This window comes from Leucoraja erinacea, chromosome 36, assembly GCF_028641065.1.
Source record: "Leucoraja erinacea ecotype New England chromosome 36, Leri_hhj_1, whole genome shotgun sequence".
NCBI lineage: Eukaryota > Metazoa > Chordata > Chondrichthyes > Rajiformes > Rajidae > Leucoraja > Leucoraja erinaceus.
In genome coordinates, this window is record NC_073412.1 from 119,683 (window position 1) to 142,737 (window position 23,055).

The following is a 23,055-nucleotide window of genomic DNA, read 5'->3' on the forward strand; positions in this document are numbered from 1 at the left end:
TGTCCCTGTCCCTGGCCTTGTCCCTGTCCCTGGGCCTTGTCCCTGGGCCTTGTCCCTGGCTGCAGAGCTTTGTGTCTCTGCAGATGGTGGGGAGTTGTTTGGATATTCTCTACCTGCTGCTCATTGCTGTCCCGGACTGTCCTAGGATGATGACCTGCCCTCCAAATCCAAGTGGAAGAAGAAGAAGAAGAAGAAGAAGGAGGAGGAGGTAGACATTGATGAGGACAACCCTGCCCTTGGCCGCTTCGCCTTCCCCTACCACGAGCTGCTGGTGTGGGCGGTGCTGATGAAACGCCAGCGTCTGGCCCTCTTCTTCTGGCAGCAGGGAGAGGAGGCCCTGGCCAAAGCCCTGGTGGCCTGCAAACTCTACAAGGCCATGTCCAACGAGTGTTCTGCCAGCGAGCTCGTGGACGACATCTCTCTCAGGATCTCGAAAACAATTCCAGGTTCGAAGCCCCCTGTTCCTCGCTATCCCCCCCCCCCCCCCCCCCCCCCCCCCCCCCCCCCCCCCCCCCCCCCCCCCGCTTCCCAATCCCTCCTCCTCTGCTACCAGTGACTCTCAGTGTCAGGCAGAATCCATGGGTGGTAACGAGAATGGAATTACTAGAACCCTCTATCCTGCTCAGACTCAGCGCTGGTGGTTAAACTCAGCACAACCTTCGTTAACCCATATTCCTGGATTGCCTTCATGTCTGTAAAACTTTTAACCTCTTTCTTTATTATCTCCTCAAAGAACAATCGTCCCATTCCAGGAATCACTCCAGAACCAGAAGGTTCCAGAACCTTTGCCGCATTCTCTAAATCATGTGCATCCTTCCTTAAGACCAGATGGTTCACACCATCCCTGTTGTGGTCCCACCAGCACCCTGTATAGTCTTTCACTGACCACAAACATGTCACAAGGAGGTGTTAAACTGAATCACTGTCCCAGTCTCACTCGATGGGTGATCCAGAAGCTGAGGTTCCAGTTGGTAAGATTAGCTCACACTGCCAATGGGAACAACGATGCTAATGCCATTGTGGTCTCATCTCTCGAGCACTCTGTATGTAATGGATTAAACAGTCCTGCTATCCTGACAGCAGCAATACTGGGAGCATACTTTCAGTTGCGAATGATATGCGTTGAATTTTGAATAACAGCAAAAGTAAATTGATTGTTGATTGGGAAGATTCACATTGCATTTCTACTCTCTCTCTCCCCCTCGCTCTCTCTCCCCCTCCCTCTCTCTCCCCCTCCCTCTCTCTCTCCCCCTCCCTCTCTCTCCCCCTCCCAAACCCTTCCCCCTCCCTCTCTCTCCCCCTCTATCCCCCCCCTCTTACTCCTCTCCCCCTCTCCCTCGCCCTCTCCCTCGCTCTCCCTCTCTCTCTCTCTCTCTCTCCCCCCCTCTCCCTCTCTCAGGGACTTTGGGCAGCTTGCTGTTGATCTGCTGGATCATTCATACAAGCATGATGAGCAGGTGGCCATGAAACTGCTGACATATGAGCTGAAGAACTGGAGCGACTCGACCTGCCTGAAGCTGGCAGTGACAGCCAAGCACCGGGACTTCATCGCCCACACCTGCAGCCAGATGTTGTTGACTGACATGTGGATGGGACGACTTCATGTCCGCAAGAACCCGGGCCTCAAGGTGGGATGTTTACGTCTGTGCCTTAACTTAGTCGGTCTCAGCAGCAACTTTCCGAGCCTCTGCATGCTTCCCAAGCTGATAAATGGCAAGCCCTGTGTTGGTGTCATTGCTGTTGGCAGAATGGGAAATGTCAGCTACACTCTGGGGCAAGCTCTTCTACCCTTCCTTGAAACTGAGTCGCACCAGAGTTGGTGCCTCAGTTGAACGCAGAGTCAGATGGTGCAGAGATGTGCAGGCATCAGCCTGGGCTGTGGGCCTGTAGATCTTTATCCTTCTGAGTGAGAGGCAGGAGTTAGGGTTAGGGCTAATGCCCACTAATCCCAGAGTCTCAGTGAGCCTTGGCTTTCCATTCCTGCTCGCATCACATTGTTGTATCTTCAACATATTATTCATAAAATGTGATGCACCAACAAATGTTACACATGTTGATGTCGGTAGGACCTTGCTGTGCCAATCGCTGTTGCCATTCTACAACAGTGTCCACCTGAAGGTCAGTGAGGAAGGTGAATGACGAGGGGAGGTGTTGTTTTCATGGATTTTAGTTAAACCCATCATGATAAGCTGATGCAGAAGATTAAGATGCATGGGATCCATGCTGACCTGGTCATTGGCTGACCTGGTCATTGGGGTTGAGAACAGAGGGTTGTGGTGGAACGGTGTTACTCTGGCTGGAGGAGAGTGACCAGTGGATCTTCACAGGGATCTGTGCTGGGACCTTTGTTACATATATAAACTATTTGGACATTAATGTAGATAGCTTGGTTGGTGAGTTTGTAGATGTCACCAAAAAGTTTTAAAGCTTTAAGGTGAGCATGGCAGGTTTTGTACGAGGTTATAAACGAGGATATATACGAGATGTATAGACCAAGTTCTTTTACAGAGTGTTGGGTGCCGAGAACTAGTGTTGGAGGCAGATACAAGGATGAGATTTGTGCTGATGGATATGGAGGGATATTGGTCATGTGCAGGCAGAGGAGATTACTTTACCTTGGTGTCATGTTCAACATGGATATTGTGGGCCAAAGGGCTTTGTTCTGTGCTGCCCTGTGTTCTATACTCATGGGCACATGCACATGATCATACAAGTGTGTGTATACTGCAATGAGCAGATATACATTTCACCACGTGCACATGCATACCCAAATGTTTTTGAAGTGCAGATCTATGTTTACCAGAGACGGAGTTAAAACTTAGTGGGAGAAGATTTCAGTATTAACTGGCATCACATAGCGTGAGAGCGTGAAGTTTTTAAATGTATCGATAATCCTACCAGAGAGGGTAGAACTTGGGGGGTGCATTTTGGAGAGAATTATATTATATCTGCAAATCCGTAGTTAGTACTGGAAAGGGTTAAGAATGGTCCACAAAGTAAGGTCCTAAATTTGGGACAGTTAATTTCAATCTCACAAGATGGGACCTGGCGAAGGTAGACTGGGACTAGGTCCTTGCAGGTCAGGCTGCTAGACTGGGAATAGGTCCTTGCAGGTCAGGCTGCTAGACTGGGAGTAGGTCCTTGCAGGTCAGGCTGCTACTGGGAGTAGGTCCTTGCAGGTCAGGCTGCTACTGGGTGTAGGTCCTTGCAGGTCAGGCTGCTACTGGGAATAGGTCCTTGCAGGTCAGGCTGCTAGAGGGTGTAGGTCCTTGCAGGTCAGGCTGCTACTGGGAGTAGGTCCTTGCAGGTCAGGCTGATAGACTGGGAGTAGGTCCTTGCAGGTCAGGCTGCTACTGGGTGTAGGTCCTTGCAGGTCAGGCTGCTACTGGGAATAGGTCCTTGCAGGTCAGGCTGCTAGACTGGGAGTAGGTCCTTGCAGATCAGGCTGATAGACTGGGAGTAGGTCCTTGCAGGTCAGGCTGATAGACTGGGAGTAGGTCCTTGCAGGTCAGGCTGCTAGACTGGGAGTAGGTCCTTGCAGGTCAGGCTGATAGACTGGGAGTAGGTCCTTGCAGATCAGGCTGATAGACTGGGAATTGGTCCTTGCAGGTGAGGCTGCAGTGATCAGTGGGACACATTCAAAGTACAATCATGAGTTTTGGGCAAATGTGTTGCCATAAGTGTGAAAACTAAATTCAGCAGATCCAAATAAACCTGGGTTTCATTGGGATACTGAGGACTAGAAATGAGAAGCATGTGACAGCAATAGAGAATGGAACAACGGGAGGCCCTTCGTAGAGTCAAACAGCATGGACACAGACCTAATTCCCACCACAACCAAAATACCCCATCAAGAGCCCCAACAAGTGTTGAGATAAGCGTTGGAATCGCTGAGGCAAAGGTGGTGAATGGGATGTGGGAATGGAGTCAATGGGCTGAAGGATCTGATGCTGTTTGACTGCGACAAGGAGGATATGATGTTAACAGCAGCTTTACCCAGTGAGTTTCACCATGGTGTCCATGTCATGAGTAACGTGGATCTGATTGGAATCAAATTCCCTGAGACGTTCTTGTGATTTCTTGACAGATTATGCTAGGAATAATATTCCCACCCACCATTCTCCTCCTGGATTTTAAAAGCAGCGACGAGTTGTCGTACGAAGCAACGGGAGACAACGAGCCTGGGAAGGAGAAGGAGGAGGAAAACGTAAGTGGTGGTGAAGACAATGTGAGTGTTGGTGAGGATGGATAGTGCAGTGTGGAAGGGTGAGGGGGAGAAGGGTGCATGTGTTGCTGTGTGTGTGTACGTATATGTGTGTGCGTACATGTATGTATGCATGAGTGAGCTTATATATGGGTGTGTTTATGTGTGTGTATATATATGTATATGCGTGTGTGTGTGTATGTAAATGGGTGTGCGGATGTGTGTATATGGGAGTGTGTGTGTAGGGGTGGAAGGTCAGGCTCTGACAGATGTGCGATGGCAAGGTGAGTGGATTAAATACAGTGATGAATGAACGTGAGAGAAAGTGAGGTTGTAGAGGTGAGCACTGCTGGGTGTGGGGTTGGACTACACTGACCCAGCACACCTGCTCAAGGTAAAACACTGCTCCTCGTTCCAGGAGGCAAACGCGGAAGCGGTTTCCAGAAAAGGGGATGAAGAAGATGGAGTGGAAAATCACCACAGTATCCCGATTGGAAGGAAGATTTACGAGTTTTACAACGCACCCATTGTTAAATTCTGGTTCCACACGGTAAGGCCAGGTGTTCCAGGTGTGGTGTCCCTGCAACTGTGTAACCACCCTCACCCCTCGACTGTCTGTAATCGCTCTCACTACTCGAGTGTCTCTCTCCAGATGGCCTACCTCGCCTACCTGTTCCTCTACAACTACGTCATTCTGGTGAAGATGGAGAGTTTGCCCTCGATTTCAGAGTGGATTCTCATCTCCTACATCTTAATGCTCGCCATTGAGAAAATCCGAGAGGTAAGCTGGTTCGATCAGCTTCAGATTGAGACAAAAGTTCCAACTCCAGCAGGTGACAAACTCTGCTCCAGTATAGATGGTTGATAGAATAGAATATGTTTATTGTCATTGCACAAAACTGAGCAACGAAATTCCATTTGCTTCTCCTCCGTTTAAAAGAAATACCAAGTTAGTCAAGATTTCCCCTTCATAAATCGTGAAGACTCTTGCACTGCCATGACATACTGTGACTTACTATTCCTACACTCTTGTACTTGGGTATGGTTGTGCTAGTGTGTGGTAATGTTCACTGAGTTATATGTAAAGAACGAATGTTGCTGAGACTAGGTGACATATTGAACCTGATCATGGTGCTCCCCTCCTGCAGTACTTCCAAAGTCCTCCAGAGGGAGCAGTGCATTGTCACCATGCACTTGTGGTGAAGTCGCAGAAACGTATAAACTGCAATGGGCTTTTCACCCTCTCACCCCGTGAGTCGTTAGACTTTATACAGCACGGAAACAGGCCCTTCTGCCCACTGAGTCCATGCTCACCAGCGATCACCCCGTACACTAACACTACCCTACACACTAGGGGCAATCTACAGAATCCAATTAACCTACAAACTTGCACGTCTTTGGGATGTGGGAGGAAACTGGAGCACCTGGAGAAAACCCACGTGGTCACAGGGAGAACTCTACAGAAAAACTCTCTACAGATAGCACCCGTAATCAGGATTGAACCTGGGTCTGGAGTTGAGAGGCAGCAACTCTACCACGACGCCACTCCCCTCACCCCCCACAACCCCCACCCCCCCCCCACACATCCCCTTCACCCCCCCCCCCCACATCCCCTTCACCCCCCCATCCCCTCCACCCCCCCCACATCCCCTTCACCCCCATGTCCCCTCCACATCCCCTCCACCCCCCCACATCCCCTCCACCCCCCCCCACATCCCCTTCACCCCACATCCCCTTCACCCCCCCCCCCCCCCACCCCCCCCCCCCCTTCACCCCCACATTCCCCCCCCCCCCCCCCCACATCCCCTCACCCCCACATCCCCTCCACCCCCCCCCACATCCCCTTCACCCCCCCCACCTCCCCTCCCCCCCCACCTCCCCCCCACACCCCCCTCACCCCCCCCCCCCCACATCCCCTTCACCCCCACCCCCCCCCACATCCCCTTCACACCCCCACCTTCAACCCCCCCCACATCCCCTCCCCCCCCACCCCCACCCCCCCCTCCCACCCCCCCCCCCCCCCCCCCCCCCCCCCCCCCCCCCCCCCCCCCCCCCCCCCCCCCCCCTCCCCCCCCCCCACCTCCCCCCCCCCCCCCACATCCCCTTCACCCCCACCTCCCCTCCCCACCCCCCACCCCCCCCTTCACCCCCCCCCCCCCCCCCCACCCCCCCTTCATCCCCCTCCACCCCCCCCCCACATCCCCTTCACCCCCACATCCCCTTCACCCCCACATCCCCTTCACCCCCACATCCCCTTCACCCCCCATGTCCCCTCCCCCCCCCCCCACATCCCCTTCACCCCCCACCCCCCTCCCCATCCCCTCCCCCCCCCCCCACCCCCCCCCCCCCCCCCCCCCCCCCCCCCCCCCCCCACCCCACCACCACCCCCCCCTCCCACCCCCCCACCCCCCCCCCCCCCACCTCCCCCCACCCCCCCCCTTCACCCCCACCTCCCCCCCCCACCCTCCCCCCCCACACCCCTTCACCCAGGATGGTGTGGATCCTTGATGATGCTGGCAGCCTTTTTGAGGCAGTGACTGTGATAGATCCCCTCAATGATAGGGAGGTCAGAGCCGATGATGGACTGGGCAGAGGTAACAACTTTTTGCAGTCTTTTCCACTCCTGGGCGTTCAAGTTGCCGAACCAAGCCACGATGCAACAGCATGCTCTCTATTGTGCACCTGTAAAGGTTCGTGAGAGTCCTCTTTGACATACCGACGCTCTGTAATCTTCTCAGGAAGTAGAGGCACTGATGTGCTTTTTTTATAATTGCATCAGTGTTCTCGGACCAGTAGAGATCTTCAGAGATATGCACGTCCAGGAATTTGAAGCTCTTGACCTTCTGCACCATCGACCAGTTGATATAAACGGAACTATGGGTCCCCATCCTATCCCTTCCAAAGTCCACAATCAGTTCCTTGTTTTTGCTGGTGTTGAGAGCCAGGTTATTGTGCTGGCACCATTTGGAAACAAAAGATACCAAATCTGGAAACCATGTACCACTAGGTTGAGGAACAGTGTATTCAGTGCTGTTATCAGACTCCTGAATGGTCCCCTCATACACGAGGGATAAATTCTCAATCTTCCAATCTACCTTGCTGTGGCTCTTGCACATTTTCCTGCACTTTCTCTGTAGATGTGTCACTACATTCTGGACCTTGTTTATTTTCTCACTTTGCATTACCTGACTTACTTGCGTACTGTAAGTTTTGACAGGATAACATGTTGGTCCACACCTTGCTACAGGTGACAATAATAAACCATTAATCTTTCACTCAGATCCTCATGTCGGAGCCAAGCAAGCTGCGACAGAAGGTGAAGGTGTGGATGCAGGAGTACTGGAACGTCACTGACATGGTGGCCATCAGCATCTTCAGCTGTGGCCTGTTGCTGCGGCTCCAGCAGGAACCCTACATGAGCTACGGACGGGTCATCTACTGCGTGGACATCATCATCTGGTATATCCGTGTGCTGGACATCTTCGGGGTCAACAAGTACCTGGGACCATACGTGATGATGATCGGCAAGATGGTGAGTGGGTGGCAGCCCGGCCCCTTCCCCCGGCCCCCGGCTCAGGGTCCGTCTGCAGCTTGCTGCTGCTCTGCCTTCTGTGTGAGAGCAGACAGTTGGAAGGGCTGCAATTGAACGTGCAGCCAGGCAAAGGAATAAAATATTCTCACCCACACCTGGAACCCAGTCTTACGGTGGTATCTACTTTTGGAATGTGCCTTGGACACCCCTCCCTGGGAGTGTTGATAGCAATGGAATGTAGGGAGGCCCAGTGGTGACTGGCACTCTCCTCAGGGAGCCAGCACAAAGACAGAGGCAATGGGCTGTCTCTTCCACCCCCCTCCCCCTACTCCCCATCCCTGACCACCCCTTCACCACCTGAACCTTCACCCCCTGCCCCTTCACCACCTGAACCTTCACCCCTTGCCCCCTGCCCCCTCACCCCCTGCCCCTTGCCCTTGCCCCCTGCCCCTTCAACCACCACCATTGCCCCCCACTACATCTACGCCATGACGAAACATGGAACCGTAACGGTATGGCCGTCCCCCTCTGCACCACAACTGCCCTATTCCTAGTTCCTCAGATCAAGTCCCACATCCTCATTTGCGGATCTGTTTTGTGGTCCTGTTCTGTCCAATATTTTTGGGTCACGTCATGCTGTCCTCACCACCGTCCTCAGCCACCAGAACTGTTGCTATGCCACCTGTTTCCCTCCAGCACTTGTCAGCTTCTCTGTTCAACACCTCTGTGCTTGGTCTCTCCTTCCTTAAAATGCCTCTGGAACTCTGGCCAGGGTCAGATTCTGTCCCTTTTCCCCATTTATTGCCTCGCTGTGCCAATTGGTGCATGTGACAATAAATGTAACTTGAACTTGAACCTTAAAATAAAATAAATCACCTTCATCATCTTCTTAAAAGACTCAATCAGATTTGTAAGACATAACCTGCCCATGTCAAATCCATGCTGACTGTCCCTAAATAGCCATTCTCATCCAAATGCCAGTCAATGCTATTCTGAAGAATCCTCTCCAACAGTTTCCCTACCACAGAAGTGAGGCTCACCAGCCTACAATTTTCTCGATTATCCCTATTTCTCTTCTTAAAGAAAGGAACACGTTGCCTACACCCCAGTCCTGTGGTCAGGGAGAATGCAAAGATCTTCATCAAAGCCCCTGCAGTCTCCACTCTTGTTTCTCTCAATAATCTTGGTTAGATCTAATCAGGCCCCAGGGATTTATCCACCTTCATGCTCTTCAGGATCCCCAACCTCATGCATCACAAACTGCCCTCGTATAGTAGTCCAGCCTACACTGATCTACCTGGCCTTCATGTTCCTCTCTTGGTAAATACTGACACAAAGTACTTGTCTAGTACCTCGCCCACACCAAGCGTCAATCCCCTTCTTTACATTTGAGTAGTCCTACCCATTGCCTAGTTACCATTTGCTTCTCTTTAATCCACCGTGGCCTCTTCTGGTCCTCTTCATTCCCTGCTTGAACTGTTTCCTGCTTTCAACAGCCCTGTTTGATTTAATCTTCCTAAACCTTACATCTGGTTCTTTTTGTCATTTTGTTCATATTTCCACCCTCTTTGGTCATCCATGATTCCCTTCCACTATCGCTGCTCCTGCTTAACGAAAATGTCAGTCCTGAGCTCTGATCAGCTGCACCCATGGTGTGGCTTGTGAGATGTGGGGGTGGTAGACTCCTGTGTCATAACAAGCAAGGAAGCAGTACATGGTGGCTTCTTGTTTTCTTATGTTCAAAATAAACTCTGATGGGTTGACTGGCCACATAATAGGAGAAGTGAGAGCTCTAGGGAAAGTTCTAGAAATACTCAGGGGACGGTGCAGAATGTGCTAGCCACTCTTCAGCTCAAGCTGGCAGTTCTGTCTTTAATTAAATATACAATAAACACAGGTGAAATCCAGAAGAGACGCAGAAAATATCTTTAGACTTTAGAGATACAGTGCAGAAACAGGCCCTTTGGCCCACCGAGTCTGCGCTGACCAGTGACCACCCCATGCACTAGCACTATCCTGCACACTAGGGACAATTTTACAATGTTACCAAAGCCAATTAACCTACAAACCAATACATCTTTGGAGTGTGGGAGGGATCCGGAGCACCCGGAAAAAATCACGTGCTCACAGGAAGAACATAAAACTCCGTACAGACAGCACCCATAGTCAGGATCGAACCCGGGTCTCTGGCGCTGTGAGGCAGCAGCTCTACCGCTGCACCATCGTGCCATCTCTGAAATTAAACAGGATTCACTGCTTAATATTAAACAATAGTTTCCTGAAGACATTTTATGAATACGATTTTAATTCCATAAATTGACCAGGAATAGTTGTTCCATCTGGGCCTACTTAAAGTGGACCTCTTTTGCATTTTAGATGAAAAGGCCCTTTGAAGGATCCATGAGTTGTTTTTCTCCGCTCTGTGCATGGAAATAAATTCATTGAAAGACTTTGATTGTACATTATCAATAGTACTTCACTGTGTTTCATGTTACAAAGCTTCTCACTAGTTTTCAGAAATGCTGTGGAGCCCATGGGACAAATGCCATGTGACTTGATGTCAATGCATCTGAACTCGCACTTGCCCCGTGGCCTTTGTAACCTGCTGTGGATTATCTTGCCTCTATTCCACTCCATTGTCCGTTCTGCAACGTATTATGTGTGTGTGTCGGGCTAAAATCATCTGCAGGAATACGTGATGTGTCGGAAGGAACTGCAGATACTAGTGACCACTGGATTACTCCAGTATTTAGTGTCTATCTTGACTGTGTGATGGTCATGCAGGACATGACTCTGGGTTGGATAAAGAGCCTCTAACATGGGTGGAAGGATGAGCCCTCAGTACTTGATGTGTGTGTTACATGATGGACTGTGTATGTGACCTCTGCAGATGGTGGACATGCTGTACTTTGTAGTCATTATGCTGGTGGTGCTGATGAGCTTTGGAGTATCAAGACAGGCCATTCTGCATCCCAACGAGGAGCCCTCCTGGAGATTAGCCCGCAACATCTTCTACATGCCCTATTGGATGATCTACGGAGAGGTGTTTGCCGATCAGATTGACCGTAAGAATAGAATCCATAGTAAGATTCTGCTTCCTGTCTCTCGGCTAGATGATTGGTTTTAACATAGCTGCAACTTGCCCCATTTTTTACTGTTTCATTTTATCTCTGTAGCATACAGGGCTGCCCCATCCCCTGAAGAAGGGTCTCAACCCAAAACCTCATCCATTCCTTCTCTCCATCCCCTGTACCCTGCTCTTCTTTACCACAGCATAGCTGAGCTACCGTCCCCGTGGTTGGATTGCCTCCTAGTAATCGATCCAAGTTGTTCAACTGTGAACTCTATCACTTCCTAATTTATTCTTAGACTGAGCTGATAGTCACAGAGAGAACATGGGGAACAGAAGGTAGATTGGGAACAGGGCCCACATCAAATCTAACACCCTGGCTAGGTGTCCTAAGTCACTACAGTTTACAAAATGACCTGGCTTGACAAAAGACATTCAGACTGGTGCATGGATCGCAAAGGCTTCGAGGGAAATGGGCCAAAGGCGGGCTGATGGGACCAGTGTAGATGGGCATGTTGGTCAGCATGGGCAAGTTGGGCCGGAGGGCCTGTTTCCATGAGTATGACTCTCACTGAGTTATCACATCAATGTGTGAAGATTTGTGAAATAATTGGTTATTGATATTATTTTATCAGCTTTGAGACAGTCCAAGGCAGAGAAATGAACTCCCCATAAACAGGAATGTAAACATGGTGGAGCTTCAAGTGGTTATAGGGTCCAACATTGGTTGTCAGCAGAGCATTACTCAGAGAAGGGGCATCACAAAGCCTGTTTTAAGAAAGTCTCTTTATCAGAAATTGTGGAGTTTGAAATTGAGGTAAGTTGATGAAGATGTTGATGTTATGAATGATCATTGAAACATTCCTCCAATGTTAGACCACGCAACTGAATTGGTGCTTAACAAAGCCATGATTGGGCACCTCTGTCATTCAGGGGGGTCCAATGTGCACTGGTGGGGACAGAGGGCATTCCAGTGAGCACTGGCGGGGAAGCTGGGGGGTCGTGCACTGGCGAGAGGGGGGGGGGGGGGTTCCAGTGAGCGCTAGCAGGGAGGGAGGGGGTCCCAGTGTGTGCTCTGGCGAGAGGGGGGGGAGGGGTTTCCAATGAGCGCTGACTCTGATTCTGGACCTTCTGGCTACATTGGCATGAAATCGCTGCCTCATTCTCAAGGTGGCCTTGAGCTTTTATCATGTTCAGTTAGTTTGGTAAAACATTCTCCTTCATACGTGCGGTGACTTGCTGTTATTGATCTGTTGTTTCTTTCATTTCTGCTGTTCCTTCAATGAATCGCACTAGTCTATGCCATGGAGATTAACCGTAAGTGCTGCTGGGTTTGGGGAGTGGTTGCTGTGTGGATGTGATCAAATGCATTGTATGTGGTCTGTTCCGGTCAAGAACCTGTTGAGTTGAGTCTGATCCTCAGGGGCGGGGCCTGAATCTAGGCTGACCCTTATTAATGACACCGTTTCATTTCTTGTGTTTACATTGTGGCTCAGACCAAAGATCCTACAGCGAGCAAGATAGATCACTCGACGGAAAAGATGTAGTACGGTCATGGGCAGATTCATGGGTAATTTTAGGCCCCATTTCCGTAACCGGCTTCCGTCTCCGCAGTAAAGATCCCGTAGCGGAGCAAAGATACTAGTGCGGAGACGGAAGCCGGTTACGGAAACATCCTCGTGAAAATAAGTTGTTTGGTAAAAATCTTCTCATTTTTAGAATTTTAATTTATTAACACAAACTGTTCCCCTGCAACGTTGATTACACTGCGAGTCGGGTCGGGTTACGGAAATGGATGAAAAAAAGGCCCACGTTCCGTTCCGTTGCGTACTACACGTCAGCCCATTGCATTTAGCAGGAGTGGTCTATCTTGCTCCGCTATAGGATCTTTGGCTCGGACTGCTGTGAGATTTGATACAATGGGTGCAATCTGGACAGGGCAGCCCAGTGGTCGAGCCCTACACTCTGCAACACCCCTTGATCTATGTATATTTTCCCCCTCTCCTCCACCCAACTTGACACCAAATAAAGGCCATCCACAAACTCCAGAGTTGGTTTATTGTCACATGTACAGAGGTACACTGAAAGTCATTTCTGTGCACAGTTCAGTACGTATCATTATACATAGCACATAGATACATCTTAGATAAGCATCTCAGATACACTACAAGTGTACAGCAGGCGTACACTGAGACAGTGTACAGAGTCACCGGTTTGGTGCCATTACCAAGTCCCAGTTGTTGTAAGTGCAGGAATCTGGACCTGATCATGAAGGTCTGTTGCAGGGTCAGCCTGGCCAAGCATAGCCGTGGTGTCCTCCTCCGCTGCTCCACCGCTGTTGGCCGTGTGCTGTCCACATGCTCAGTCTCTTGGAGCGGCGCCCAGTCCAGCTGAGCCCCAGGTTGCTGCAGGGCCTCCAGCTGCCCACTCTCCTGTCGAGGCTGTGCACTCCCTCCCACAGCCAGTCTGCTCACCAACCCTCCGTCCCACCCCCTCCTCCCTGACGGGTCATGGTTGGCATTAATGCGGGCAGTTTGTTTCTGTAGCTCCGTGCGGGGAGAACCTGTTTGATGATGATGGGAAGAGGCTACCTCCCTGCATCCCAGGGGCCTGGATGATTCCTGCCATCATGGCCTGCTACCTCCTTGTCGCCAACATCCTGCTCGTCAACCTGCTCATCGCTGTCTTTAAGTAAGAGACGAGTAATCTTCATCTTTAAAACTGAATAATGAATAGTTCAAAAGGTGAGATTTTAATGAGGCGCATGTGGCTAACATTCACCTGGGCAAGGTGGAATGGCATCAGTACACTTTGGTATTGCTGCCACAGAGACAATAACAAGATCACATCGACATGGATCTGTGGGAGCTCTGCACGCAGAGGATGGGGGCCAATGCAGCACTGACAAATGATGTGGAAGGTGCAGACAATCAGTTTTGGTGGAAGTCAGAACTATCCAGAGTAAGAAGTCAGGATTGGAGGTGTTTATTTGCTCCTGAGATAACTGTACTGTAATACAGGTTCTAAGGCAGGTACAATAGTCACAGGTGATCATATAGCCTAGACAAACAAACTTGGCAAAGGTAACGAGGATGTGTTGACAGAGTGTATTCAGAATGTTCTTTAGCATTGTGTATCTAGGGTCTGTTGTAGATATAGTTGTTGTAAATAGCTCGTTCTAAACTTCCCCCCAATCTAGTTTCAGTCAAAAACCACTGAATCAAGCACTTGCGCAACTAATCTTTATTTTGACAAAACACAATTACAGTTCAATCACTATACCTAACCACTGTGGCCTGATCAAGCCCTCTAGGCCTCCTCAAACAGAGACACTCCAGAAGGTCACACAGTCCTAATCGCTCCCCCAGAAGATCGACGCAGGACCTCGTGGCAGTGGATTTTTATAGGTCCCCAGACCTTGAGGGGCCGAACCACATGGGGGTGGTTTCTTTATAATTCAATTACAGATATCAATTAACCCCATACATAACAGACATTTTCCTAACCCAATAACACAGTGGCTAATACATTGTATTTAAACAGGGCTTTTCAGAGGAAGCGAACCTTGCAACATTTTCCCTGATTTGCAAGAAAACCAGACAAGCCACAATATCTCATCCAATTAACATTCAGTAAGATAAAGGTTTGCACCATTATTTACAATGTTTACAATGTGTATGTCTGGTTTGAATCCAATCCATTCTATGCATTTTGCACCTAATTGACAGTCTGCAGATGTTCTTATTCTTTTCCTGCAGCTTGGATCTAGGCTCGAGACAAACTGGCACCACTCTGCAGTTTGTCCCAGTTCCACAGAGAGCACTTTCAAATTGACCAAATCTCCCAGCAGCCCTGAAGCCTTTACCCCATTTTAAAGTCCTAGCCTCTCCAATCTAGCCAGGATTAACAGTAATGGGGCGTGTAATAAGGCATGGGGGTGGGGGCATGGGGTGGGTGTAAGGATGGTGGGGGGGGTGGGGGCAAGGGGTGGGTGTAAGGATGGTGGGGGGGTGGGGGCAAGGGGTGGGTGTAAGGGGTGGGGGGGGGGGTAGGGGCAAGGGGTGGGTGTAAGGATGGTGGGGGGGGTGGGGGCAAGTGGGTGGGTGTAAGGATGGTGGGGGGGGGTAGGGGCATGGGGGTGGGTGTAAGGATGGTGGGGGGGGTGGGGGGCAAGGGGTGGGTGTATGGATGGTGTGGGGGTGGAAGGATGGTGTGGGGGGGGGTGGGTGTAAGGGGTGGGTGTAAGGGGTGGGGGCAAGGGGTGGGTGTAAGGGGTGGGGGGGGGTGGGGGGGGGTGGGGTAAGGATGGGGGTGGGGGGGTGGGGGCAGGGGGGTGTAAGGGGTGTAAGGATGGGGTGGGGGCATGGGGTGGGGTCTGACAGAAAACACAATTGGGGCAGGGAGTTATCTTCAACTGACAGCCAATAACCAGGGGATGCCACATGGATCAGTGTGGGCTTCAGTAATTGGCAATCCATGTTAATGATTCGAGTGAAGGGACTGAGTGTGTAAACATACTGTTTTAAATTGTAAATTCAGCTCCTGTATGGTTGTCTTAAACTCTGAGATAGACGACAGGAACTGACAGCACAGGAATGTGACCTTTGGCCCACAATGTTTGTGCTGAACATATGATGCCAAGTTGACATCTCATTGGCCTATACATGATCCATATCCCTCTGTTTCCTGCACTTCCATGTGCCTATCTAAAAGCCTCTTAAATATCACCCTTATATCTACCTCCACCACCACCCCTGGCAACGCGTTCCAGCACACACCACTCTTTGTGTAAATAAACCTGCCTCAAACTTTCCCCCTCTCATCTTATGGCTGTGCTCTCTAGCATTTGACATTTCCACCCAGAGAAAAAGGTAAAAAGGTTCTGACTGTCTACCCTATCTCTGCCTCTCATCATCTTGTATACTTCTCCTCAACCTACGGTGTTCCAGAGAAAACAACCCAAATCTATCCAACCTCTCCCTGTAGCTGAAACCCTCTGATAGCTGATGTTTTGGGTCACGACTCTTCTTCAGACTGAAACGTCACCTATCCATGTTCTCCAGAGATGCTGCCTGACCCGCTGAGTTACTCCCCACCCATCCATCAGTCCTCCAGCCTTGCTCCCCCTCCTCTCTCTGCCCTCACTTAGGTTTACTATCACCCTTCCTTACACAGCATCTGTGCAACTATAAAGCTGCTTCCCGTTAGGGTTAGGGTTCCCACCACTGTCCCAGTGCTGCCCGAGATCTCTCTGAGATTCCTCCATGACAGTCCCCAGGCTGACATCTGCTTTACTTTCTTTACAGCAACACTTTCCTGGAGGTGATTTCCATCTCTAACCAGGTGTGGAAGTTCCAGCGTTACCAGCTGATCCTTACCTTCCATGAGAGGCCCGTGTTCCCTCCACCGATCATTGTCTTCAGTTATCTGTCCATGATTCTCCGCAGCTGCTACCGCAGGAAGACCCAGAAGGTGGAGGAACGAGATCGCGGGCTAAGTGTGTGCACCTTTGGACTCATGGACATTGTGCCCATCAACATGTGGCCCTACGAACCCTCTAACCGCCCAGCTACCCACACAGTCCCTCCCCTTCTCGCTCTCTACATCTCCCTCATCAGCTTCCCACCACCAGACAGAACAAGATGAGGCAGGGTTGGTTGCTTCACATTGTGGCTAATCTTCCCCACAAACCCCACCGTGCAGTTGCCCTGGTCTGTATGTTCGGTTACTGCCCTCCTCGACAGAAAGTTATAAACATTCACTGCTGTATGCAGACATTTCCCTTCATTTCTGTCCAGACAGCCGCCCTTATATTTCATGATTGTGACCCCTGTGTCTAGACCCCCCTGACACAGGAAACACCAACACCACAGGTACCCTGTATTCCATGGCATCCACACTGACCCATTGCTACCCCTCTACATCCAGACAAAACCCTCCACTCCCTTTCTGCCACGAACCAGCAACGTAGTCATGGTTACCGCGCATTACATCCATTTTAAATGGCCACGTGCTGAATGTTTGAACTATATTCATCTCCTTCCTTGTGACAGAACTGATCCTCAGTGAAGAGGAATTGAAGAAACTGCATGAGTTTGAGGAGCAGCGTGTGGAGCAATACTTCACACAGAAGGAGGGGCAGGAACAGTCATCAAACCATGAGCGGATCCGGATCACTGCTGAGAGGTGACCTGGTTGGCACAGTCTGTGAGACTGACCGCTGCCCTCCCCACTGACCCCTGCGCCTCCCCACTGACCCCTGACCCTTTACACTGCCCAGTGTCTGTGGGTCTGACCCCGTCCCCTTCCCCACTGTCCAGTCTCCTGCTTTAGCATAAACAGGCAGTGGCCGGATTTAGTATCTGTTTTGATCATGGGATCTGGATCAAGGGTCAATGTGAACGTATCATCTCCTGACTAACACATCTTTCGAGGTTGGCAGAAAACTTGGGTCACATTGTGCTGTGGACTTCTAAGACAACATGGCCTTACGGATACTAATATTACTTAACATTGGCCATGCATCTTCCACTGACCTTGCGTTCCTTCACAACCCCCAACCTCCTCCCCATGAAGGGACTGGGTCTGATCCAGCCTGCCATTCTCCTGCTGGTTCCACTTGCACACAGTACCAGTCTTACCGTTAGCCCTAGTCCCCATCACACCCCCAGTCACAGTGTCCTTCAGGTTCACCACCAAATCCTGGGCTCTTGTGTCCCCACCATTCCCCAACTGCAGCAGTCAATAGACAATAGGTGCAGGAGTAGGCCATTTGGCCCTTCGAGCCAGCACCGCCATTCAATGTGATCATAGCTGATCATCCACAATAAGTCCTTTGGCAGGTGGAGTCTGAAATGGATATGTGCGTTGCTGCATTTGTGTCCCATTCATTTACACTATTGTTCCCTGACCAGAGGGACAAATGAGTTCTGCCGGGGAAGAGGAGCAGTGCAATGAATATAAGTAGTAGACAGACGTATTCCCTCTCACAAAGGAGTATGAATAATAAGACTTCAGCTTGGGGCTGGATCGCGATTACTCTGATGAGCTTTCCCTTCACCTTGTAACCTTGTAGGGTGGAGAACATGGCGATGCGTTTAGAGGAGGTGAATGAGAGGGAACACTTCATGAAGGCCTCTCTCCAGACGGTGGACCTTCGTCTGGCCCAGTTGGAGGAGTACAGCGGCCGCATGGTCAATGCGATGGAGAAGTTGGCGGGCATTGACGAATCGGATCTGGCCCAAAGCTACTCACGGTGCCCCTCAGAATGTGAGGCCTCCTACCTCATCAGGCAGAACAGCACGGAGGCAGCAAGCATGTATCGCTTCCACATGGATGGGGATGAGGGCAATGAGGACAATGTGGGCCTCATGTCTCCTTCCATGGGGTCTCACAGGAAGGCGCTGAGACACGACCCTCAGCTGGTGGACCAGGGGAGGAACGTGACCCCTAGACGCCGGTTTGGTCTTCGCCAATCGTCCAGCTCCCGCCGGCCGACGGAAGAATACCGACTGCTGGGGGTCAGCCAGGACCCTCGATGCTTCAGCTCCTGTGTGGACATTTTTGTGTCCTCTACCGAGGCTTGGCACACTCCACCGAAAACCCAAGAGGGAGCGGGTTCTCCAAAGTTCCTGCCGTCTCTTCAGGCCGACTTTGGAGGAGCTGTAACTGAGTCTGTGTCGGTAGCACGAGCAAAGCTGGAGACCCGTCTCTCATTTCCCCTGGAGAGGTCCAGGGCGACTAGCTACTTTCTCCCACTTGTGCCTGGCTCATCCCATACACCAATGGGGAAGGCCAGAAGTGCTGTATTCGGCCCAGAAGGTCTGGTGACAGGCAAAGAAGAAAGTTCTGACTATGACTGTATTGTGGATTATGTCCCTTCTGTAAACGACCCTCCATGGCCTCCGTATGGCAGCATGCTTTGTAAGAACATGCCTGAAGAACTGGTGATGGTTGAAGCTTCTCGCCAAACGTTGATGTCGTCTCCAGAGGTGATGTGTGAACAACAGCATCAGCTGACAGGGGTTGAGGATCACGCTGATGGTGGCACTTCCGATATCTCCAACCTCAGAGCACAGGTGCCGAGAACATTCCAAAAGTCTGAAAACTTTCTAACAGTTGCGCCGGATAGATTTACCTCCCCAAGGTCAAAGAGTCTTCACGGACACCACAGGAAAGCCATGCTGGTGGTGGGAGAAAGCTTTGATAGACCCAAGCAGGCCTTCAGCACCAAGGATCTGCGTCAGGGCTGGGAGGAGTCGAGTGGTCAAGCAGCAGATCTGGAGGAGAACGCCACAGAGACTCCTTGCTAATCAGACCCCCCAGCCTCAACCCCCCCAGATCCCAATTGTAGTTCACCACCCTCGCCAAAGATTCCTCCTTCACAACCTCACTCCTCTTTCTGCCCCACACCTAGCAAGGACATGCTAGCAACTTCCTGGGAGTGATCATTCAAGAGTGAGCTTGGACAGTGAACATTCTCCCATGGGATGTGCGCTTCTGGAAAGGCAACCTTTGTTGCCCATCCTGACAGCATTGAGAAGGTGATGATGAGACTCTTCCTGAACCAGCATAGTCCTACTGGTGTAGATGTTCCCACAGCTCTGTTGGACTAGGGATGATAGAGGAATGCCAATGTACTTTTGTTTGGCAGCCTGCAGCTAAGGGGATTCTCTTGCGGCTGGGTGATGAAGGTTGATTGTTGGAAGGTGTTGTCCCTAGCCGACATGAGGAATTATGCAGCACTTTGAAGATAGTGAGCCCTGCATCCATGGTGTTGGGTGGGATGTACATCTATGGAGGTTGTGTCCTGCATGGAGGAGCTGCAGAACGTTTATTTTTCTTGCAAGCAAAGGGAATTATTCTACCTCGTTTCATTCCTTCAGGCAGATAGTCAGCTGACAATTGCAGTGACACGTTCTCGTAGCTTATCCACTCATTCTATCTCCTGCTGGAAACTGTCAGCCTTGGTTCCATTCACTGCTTCAGAGGCTGCCCTACATTCTGAAGCTCTGCACTGTCAATACATTGCTGTGTGGGCTTAGAATGCCCTAGTAATTTCCCACAATGTGCTATATTGTTTAAAGTTCTTCTTTATTGTGTTTGTGAATTAGTCAACACCTAAAAGTCGCTTATTTTCTTGTTTAGACAGTATGTGAAATTTTCATAGGAATCAGTAGTAATAAAATTGTCTCTCGACTAAATTATCTGTACTTCATTGAACTACCCACCATGTGTATACTTGGGATTGATTAGGATTTCTTCTTGTACTCCCCTGTGTGAGATCCTGCAGTAGGCTGTTCCCAGCGATAACTGTCTGGGTGTTGTAAATGAGTTGAGACATATTGGCATCAAGTGCCACTTCCTGCAGATGTTCCAAAGTGCTGCACAGCCAGAGGGTGGGTTGCATTGAGTAATTAGCCAGGGGTGTGTGTATCACCCACACACTCACACCCACACACAGGCAGTGGCTTTAAAAAAATCTTGGAAACCGCGCCTGCGCAGATTGTTCTCTCGACTTTCATCAAGTAATATGTCTTCAATAGGTCCTATCTCTTAATAAAGTATTTAAAAACATATCTCAAAGAAATTTACTTACCATACTTTTTGTACACAAAATCCATTCTTCTCTCTTTGTTTCCTGTTGTACCAAGCTGTTTTAAATGTTCTAATTATTTTTCTTCCTTTGCGCTGTTGAAGTTCTTTAAGTTCCGGCACTGGTCTGCCATTTTTAATGGATTGGGGCCTCATGGACAGCGCCTCCTGCGAGTGTGGGGACACAACACAGAGAGTGGAGCACATAGTCACCAGTTGCCCCAAACACCAGCCACCGAATGGTGAACCAGATCTAATTGACCTGGACGATGACACGTTGGCCTGGCTCACCTCAATGGAGCTGCAGATGTACAAGACATACGACAGAAGAAGAAGAAGTTGCGTGCTAACCAGTCAGCGGAAAGACAATACATGATTACAATCAAGCCATTTACAGTGTATAGATACATGATAAGGAAATAACGTTTAGTGCAAGGTAACGCCAGCAAAGTCTGATCAAAGATAGTCCGAGGGTCTCCAATGAGGTGGATGGGAGGTCAGGACCGCTCTCAAGTTGGTGAAAGGACAGTTCAGTTGCCTGATAACAGCCGGGAAGAAACTCCTTGAATTAGGCCGTGGGCCGAACATTGAAAATGTGTTTAGAATTTAACTTTCGTGACCCATGTCTGGTATCTACTTGAAATTTGGCACCGATTTAGATAAAATATTATTGAGATGGAATTCATAACTCGACAGTGCAAAAAGTAACAGAGCCCTCTTGTGCTCAATAATAGGGCACTGTGGTAGTGCTGAGACTAGAATGGGAACATTGAATATAGACTGTGGCCCAACTCGCAGAACTACCTGAATTATTAACATATTGTGTAAAAATATTATATAAATCACACCTGAAACTCGTCGAGAACAAAACCTGCACGTTTGACATTGAGGTCGGATGCAAATTGGCCAATCGCGCTTTGTTTTATGGTTGCTAGGCAGCGAGGATGCTGGGGTCATTACATCAATAGCAAGGTTTCCAAGGATAAAGGTAATGCTAACCTTACTGATCATTTTTTCATTTGATTTATCTTTATAATGTTACAATGTGTACTGGTAAATAAAAATGATAAATAACAAATGTAGAGCTACGGTTAGGATTAGGGTGAGTCTGTTGTCAGTCAGTTTGTCAGTCAGTCAGTCTGTCTGTCTGTCTCTGTCTGTCAATCTGTCGATCAGGCCGTCGGTTGTGAGCCTTGGGCCGGGCCTCCGTCAGGAGGTGAGTGTTGGGCCGCCAGGAGGTAAGGGTCGGGTCGGGCCGGGCCTCCGGTGAGTGCTGTGAGGAGTCGGTCGGGCTGTCGGCCTGTCGGCCGGCCGCAGGTGTTGCAGCAAGCGAGCGGGCGGTCTGATGGAGCCGGCGCTATCTGGGTGCTGAAGGCGGCCCGGGCGACGTGCAAGGCAGTGCTGCTCCCCTCCATCGCCACCACCAGAAGGGCATGCTGGCCGAGATGGACACACTGCGGGGCCTCATGTACGGAGCCCACAGCCCGTCTCAAAGTGGCTCCGGCTCCAGCCTTAGGCAGTTCTGGGAGGGGGGCGAGTTGAGGTTAGGGGGCATTTTCCTGCCTTAGCCTTCCCCCAGCCTGGCACTGCCCCAGTCCCACTATGGCCGTGGCCCCCACTCTGCACACTGGCAGTCAGTGGGGTTCAGTAAACGGGGGAACCCACAAGAACTGCCCTGACCTATTAATTAGGCTGGTTCAAGAGGACCTCTATGGCAGTCTCATTCAAAAGAAACCTCACAATTATATTTATTATATTATTTGTATAGAATACAATTGTACATAATTATATATGATTACAGTCATATTCATGTTATATATATATATATATATATATATATATATATATATATATAGTATAATAATATATGGTTAAAATAGACTGCAACACGGAAATAAGCTCCCCATGGTGTAATATGGGCATTGGACACTAGATGAAGCTTACTTTTCTGATCTCATTTTCTAATTAGTTTAATTAATTGATATAAAACTTTTGGCACTGATGAGTTATGACTTCCTTCTCAATTATATTTCATCTAAATCTGTGCAAAATTTCATGTAGTTCTGAGACGTGGGTCATAAAAATTGATCTCTAGAAACATTTTTGATGCTTGGCCCACAGCCTAATACTATTTACGTCAATTATACGGGACAGGTAACTCTTCACCGTGGGAATTTGTCTTTTAATCCGCGATCTACGGGAGAGGACGCTGGTGGACGAAGATCCTGGTGAATATGAGGCGACTTTTGGAACAAGTTCAGGAGGTGAAACTCAGGCAAGAGTCCAACTGGAGGTGTAAGGTGAGTGAGACTGCCGCAGAGGTCCCGGGTTACACCGGCTTCTGAACCCGCCTAATTAATAGGTGAGGGAGATCCTGTGCGTCCCTCAGTTTACTGAACCCCACTGATTGCCAGTTACTTTCCTCTGGTAGACACACTTGCTGGAGTAATTCAGCGGGTCAAGCAGCATCTCTGGAGAAAATGGATAGGCGACGTTTCGGGTCCAGACCCTTCTTCAGTTTGAGAGTGAGGGCAGAGAGAAACTAAAGATATCTGTGTCTCTCAGTCTGAAGAAGGGACTCGACCCAAAACGTCACCGATTCCTTTTCTCCAGAGATGTTGCCTGTCCAGCATCTTGCGTCCACTTTGCACGAAC

General features: G+C 50.0%; 1 protein-coding gene across 1 annotated transcript in view; it reads left to right on the forward strand.

Annotated features, from left to right (window-relative positions):
* The window catches only part of LOC129713628 (transient receptor potential cation channel subfamily M member 1-like), a 37,760-nt gene extending 17,751 nt beyond the window's left edge, over window positions 1-20,009 (forward strand). The window contains 13 exon segments of the mRNA XM_055662817.1: window positions 146-418; window positions 421-446; window positions 1,400-1,628; window positions 4,088-4,207; window positions 4,623-4,754; window positions 4,857-4,985; window positions 7,485-7,736; window positions 10,627-10,801; window positions 12,103-12,123; window positions 13,353-13,497; window positions 16,113-16,303; window positions 16,860-16,992; window positions 17,882-20,009. Of these exon segments, the coding sequence (XP_055518792.1) occupies window positions 146-418; window positions 421-446; window positions 1,400-1,628; window positions 4,088-4,207; window positions 4,623-4,754; window positions 4,857-4,985; window positions 7,485-7,736; window positions 10,627-10,801; window positions 12,103-12,123; window positions 13,353-13,497; window positions 16,113-16,303; window positions 16,860-16,992; window positions 17,882-19,118 (3,063 nt within the window). The 3' untranslated portion in view covers window positions 19,119-20,009.
* Window positions 20,010-23,055: the final 3,046 nt, after the last annotated feature.